The sequence below is a fragment of the Austrofundulus limnaeus genome, unplaced genomic scaffold, assembly GCF_001266775.1.
Source record: "Austrofundulus limnaeus strain Quisiro unplaced genomic scaffold, Austrofundulus_limnaeus-1.0 Scaffold171, whole genome shotgun sequence".
Lineage (NCBI taxonomy): Eukaryota > Metazoa > Chordata > Actinopteri > Cyprinodontiformes > Rivulidae > Austrofundulus > Austrofundulus limnaeus.
In genome coordinates this window covers 701877-707017 of record NW_013952573.1, presented here as the reverse complement: position 1 = coordinate 707017, position 5141 = coordinate 701877, and the positions used below count along the sequence as shown (strand labels likewise).

At 38.4% G+C, this 5141-nt stretch overlaps 1 protein-coding gene across 2 annotated transcripts in view; it reads right to left on the bottom strand.

Annotated features, from left to right (window-relative positions):
• col4a2 (collagen, type IV, alpha 2) overlaps positions 1-5141 on the bottom strand; it is a gene marked incomplete in the record, with an annotated part of 80602 nt that overhangs the window by 52259 nt on the left and 23202 nt on the right. For both annotated transcript variants that reach the window (XM_014017513.1, XM_014017514.1), the window contains 1 exon segment: positions 1134-1214. In XM_014017513.1, coding sequence (XP_013872967.1) covers positions 1134-1214 — 81 coding nt within the window.

Here is a 5141-nt window from a genome sequence, read left to right as displayed (position 1 = left end):
TAAATTCCTTTGCATGTTTATGAATATTACTGTTTGTGTTTGTATTCTAACTGATATGAAATCAACAATGATGATACCAATAATATTAAATAAATAATGATGATTATGGCGATGACCCTAATAATAATAATACTAACAATAAAACAGAGCTTTGGTATTAGAAGAGTATTGGTATTGGCCAATATAAAAAAAATTCAGGTATCGGATCGGATCGAAAGTGAAAAAATGTGGATCGGTGAATCCCTAAAATCATACTTTGAGTAAAATATTTTGCATAAGAGATTAAAAAACCCCATAAAAGTTCAAATTGTGGCGAATTACTGTTGAAATTAAACACCGGCAGTCAGGGAGTAAAAAAAAAAAACGTTGAAGAAGTGAAAACTAACCCTAAATATCTGATGAAGCACGCGACTGAATCAAAACACAACCTTTAGCGTGCAGAACCTCGGTTACTCACTCTAAGCTTATCTCAAGATGTTTAGTCTATGTCTGATTTAAAACCAGCATTCTTTTTTTGTCTTCCATTTTTCACCCTAATGGGTTTCAAACACTCCACACGTTTCTTCCACTAAAAAACAGAGGTTAATGTTTTAAATGTCATCACGTTGGCTGTAAGAATGTGCAATTGATGTATAGGCAAAAATGTTTCATTTTATTAACTTCTAGGAGCACTGCTTTCCATTAATCATATTCAAATAATTACATACATACACACACAGTTGTTTTGATTGTTGAAAAAACTGTTTTTATATTGCAAATCAAGTGTTTGTGTTAAAATTATTACGGTTCCACTTGCATTCTTCATGCAATCGGTTAAAAGGCCTCTCCAAACCAAGCACCAAGCTGAATTTCAACCCCAGCCCACCTTTGTCAACGCTATGTGCGTGCTATAATAATAATAATAATAACAAAACAAAAAAAACTTCTAAACTGAAGGATAATGTAGTCTTTTCATATGATTCCAAGACTGAATAATTTAAAATGTCATGTGCAATCATGGCCTTATTTAATCCTTTAAGCTGAGAATTGAGAGCTGGTTAACATGGATGTAAAGGGGGAAAACAAAAGAGGAATAAAAAGGAGTGGTATGTTGGTTGTGCTGTTTAGAGCAGAAGGTAAAGTTTGAGACTCACTCTGGCGCCCTTCTCTGGGAAGCATTTACAGCCTCCGCTGCAGTCTCTTCCTCCACACGGGCCGCTGTTCTTCTTCCCACCCTGTCAGAMACAAATCAGACAAAGGTTAGAAATGAACTGTTCAGAGTTCAGGATGTCACAAACCCACAGCTTTGCAACGTGTTCTGCTTAAACCCAGCAACTCTCCTTGTGTAACCCCTAAAAATGCAGTGGGAGTAAACAGTTTTGTGCTGTTGGTGTGAACAGCTGTGGTTGTGCGTATTGTGGTCTGTGAATGCAGTTTTTTGTTTATACCAACGGCTCAGTTGTAGCTAAGCGGATGATTGTCACACAGCTGTCTGAACAGTTGTTGTGCCTGGAGGATGTTTTAGATGTGGCTCAAATGAGTCACAACGAACATTTATACATATCGGACAGTTCTGTGGCAAAGAAAAAGGGGGCTAGTCCAGCCGCTTGCAGGGACAATTCGTCTTCAGATGTCTGCATTCCAACCAAACCACCCACTATCACAGGGCTGATCTGTGTTAGACATGACACAAGCATACAAAGACACAAACAGACCCCCTCCTCCCAGGGGCCAGMGTGGACATGACATGATCAAAGAAATCCGTCACAGCATCTTAAAGGTCAGGAGTGTCGCGACCTGGAGCTAGCCGAGATAGCTGGACGCATTATCACGACAAAATGAAGTCCACGTGTTTCAAAATAAAGTTCCACACAGATCTGACTGTTTAGATTTGATGCTCTGGTTTCAATTTTTAGCTTCTTGGAGACACGGCTGTTYAAATTTGAAAACTTCACAAAACACATTAGTTTTAAAGGGGACCTATTATGCAAAATTCACTTTTTAAAGCCTTTTTATTACTCAACTTTGGGTATGTACTTCTTAAAAAAAACTGTCCTAGGACCAAAAAAAATGCACCCAGGGGCATATTTACTGTTAAGTAAATGTATTTTTAATGTRTATTAACGACAAGTTTTATACTTCCTACATTTTGTGATGTCACAAGCCGTCCGACAACCCACCACAACCTGCGTTCAGCCTTACCTAGCAAAACCCCCAGGTGAGGCTCCACCTCCTCAGTATAAAATGCTGTCACGGTTGTTGTTGTGCAATGCGCAGCTCATTTCACAACAAGCCTTCCAATAGGGCAATGGGTAGAGTGTTGGACCAGAAAGCGGGAGACCAGCGTTTGAGACCAACATGGACATAAATAATTTAATTATTTATTTTAATTCGTTATGAACACGTTTTCTCATGTACCTCTATTGTTTTTAGCTTTAGCCTATTTGATCGAGTTTCTGAGGTATTTTGACCACTGCTGCTCCAATTACCTGCCCTGATAACAGCATGCAGAGTGAGCGCAGAGCTCCGACACAGGAGGGGGAGAAAAAAGAAAAGGGTCTGACTCAGGGTCTCATATGGTTGTACAACGGAGCTTCTGCTTTTTCTAGCCATGCTAACGTAAATGCTGGCTCTGGAGGACGGAGTTTGGAGGGTGTTATCAACAGAGCTCATTAACATAAACAGCTCGTTCTGAACGGTAGTCAGAGCAGACAGAACTAAAAAATGGGAAATTTCATTATCTGAGAATTATTTTGTGCATTAAATTGAGTGAACATGGTCTGGATAGCCCACAGACATACCATAAAAATTCTAGGACCTATAATTGGTCTCCTTTAAGGGAATTTTAAACTGGAGGCAAAATAAAATATCCAAYTGGTAGCACTTTTAACACAGCAGGGGATGATTAGGAATTAGGAAATGTCAAATTGCTTTTAGCCATGTTGGAAAGGTTACTCTGTCAATGTGCTGCTGCTATGCAAACAATTAGCTCCTTAGTCTGATCAGAATTWAACTTTTTTTCTTCAAACTGAGGAGTTGAGCATCTTGATGGATTGTAAGAAAACATGGATCAGCTTGTTTAGGATACAAATGGTGCTCTTGGTATCAGTTTATTAAGTATTGTTTAATTTTTGGCACACTTTAACAAGATGTATTAAGACAGCAGCTAAAGTGTGACTTAGGTCAATCCAAATACTTGTTCACCACATTTGAGCTGACAGGCAACAAGGTCACTCAGAACGGCTTAGTTGTGACACTATAACTTTCACCGTCCTCCACCTACACATCCATACCACAGCCTGCTTGGGCAGCGAATGCCTAAAGACCCTTGTTAAATATCTAAATGACCACTTCGTGCCCACACTGGCAACAAAGTAGAAGATAAAGAATCAGAATAATTCTCCCTCCCAGCAGCCCCACTCACAAAGGCCACATTGAAGTCATTTTCATAAACAAAAACCTCCTTCTTGCTGAACAGTCGTTGTCCTTAATGATCCCCGATCTCCAACAAAAAGAGCCTGGCTTCTCTCTTATGGAATGCACAGGGCGGTATTTGATTCTTTTTTATATAAGTTGTTTACTATCAGTGAATCTGAAGGCTTCCCTTCATCATAATGGTAGCTWTAACTTACATGCAGTGATGGGTTTAAAATGAGCCAAAAAGAACTTTTTTCCAAGTTTGAACTCTGGAACAGAGCTAAATCAAGAATCTACTGGATGACTTTTCACTTTGTTTAGCTTCTGGGGGGAGATTAAAAAAAAAGAAAATACATGGGTCACCTCATCACAGTTAGGATGTTATCCAGTCACGTCATGACCTTTTCTCCGTAACAGATGGAAATCCAAAACACAGACAATGGACTGCGTCATTCCCCCGATAGACACACAAAGGACTGGTTGCCCTAAAAGTAATTACACATCATGTACAAATGCACCATCAATTCAACTTTACAGTTTACGAGCTGAAAATAGTCGCTGACAGTCTCAGCAGAAGACAATGGGACTGAGCTATGATATCCTGTTTTCTCCACCTAAACTCACAATAACTCACTGTTTGACCAAACTACCTTTTTCATACTTTTAGTACGTCCTGTAAACATGTGAGAAGATCAGGAGGCAAAGTGAACTGGGTTTTTTTATTAAGTGTTTTGCCATTAATCCTTCACTGTTTTACAAAAACKTTAGACACGAGTCAGTTATTACAGTAAAAAAGTTGGTTTACAGCAGCATGCRAATATCAATCAGAAGTTATATTTTCTCAGTTATACACAGTTAACCCTTTTACGAAATGTTACCATATAACTCATTGTTCAAAAAAAATAAATAAATAAGAAAATACATTTTACTGCTTCCTGCTGAGGTCAGACTGTTCAGCACATCTGCTTCTGGGCAAGTTTTAAATTTACACTACACCTTATTTTGTTTTGTTAACTGTTAATAATCTTAACAAAGATCTTTGCTTTGTTGTACTGAATCACATTATGTTTAATCAAAACTCAAATTAAATTTTGCTGCACTGTGAGTCACAGTGAACACCATGAACATTGGACACTTTAGCAGATATTTCGTTCATTGCAGACTTAACTTTATTGTTGTGTGTTAAAACATCATCTAGAGCAGTGTTTCCCAAAGTTGGGGTCGGGACCCAAAGTGGGGTCCCAAAACATCAAGGTGGGGTCCTGAAAAGATTTTCTGAATTAATTACATTTTTGCCTTAGTTGTTACAAAGGAGTGAGGTTAGTGTATTTTAAATGGATAAATGTATAAAAAATATTGTTACTATGCCCATGTTTTGTTGACCTGATACAAATGTTTATCATCCAAAAATGGTTGGGGGCACAGGCCTCTGCTACTGTTTTGTACTATTCTGTGGGTCATAAGCTGAAAAGTTTGGGAACCACTGCAGTTTGGTTCCCAAAGTTGGGCTTGGGACCCAAAGTGGGGTCCCAAAACATCAAGGTGGGGTCCTGAAAAGATTTTCTGAATTAATTACATTTTTGCCTTAGTTGTTACAAAGGAGTGAAGTTAGTATATTTAAAATGGATAAATGTAGAATAATAAATATTGTTACTATGCCCACATTTTGCTGACCTGATACAAATGTTTATCATCCAAACATAGTTGGGCACAGGTCTCTGCTGCTGTTTTGCACTATTTTGTGG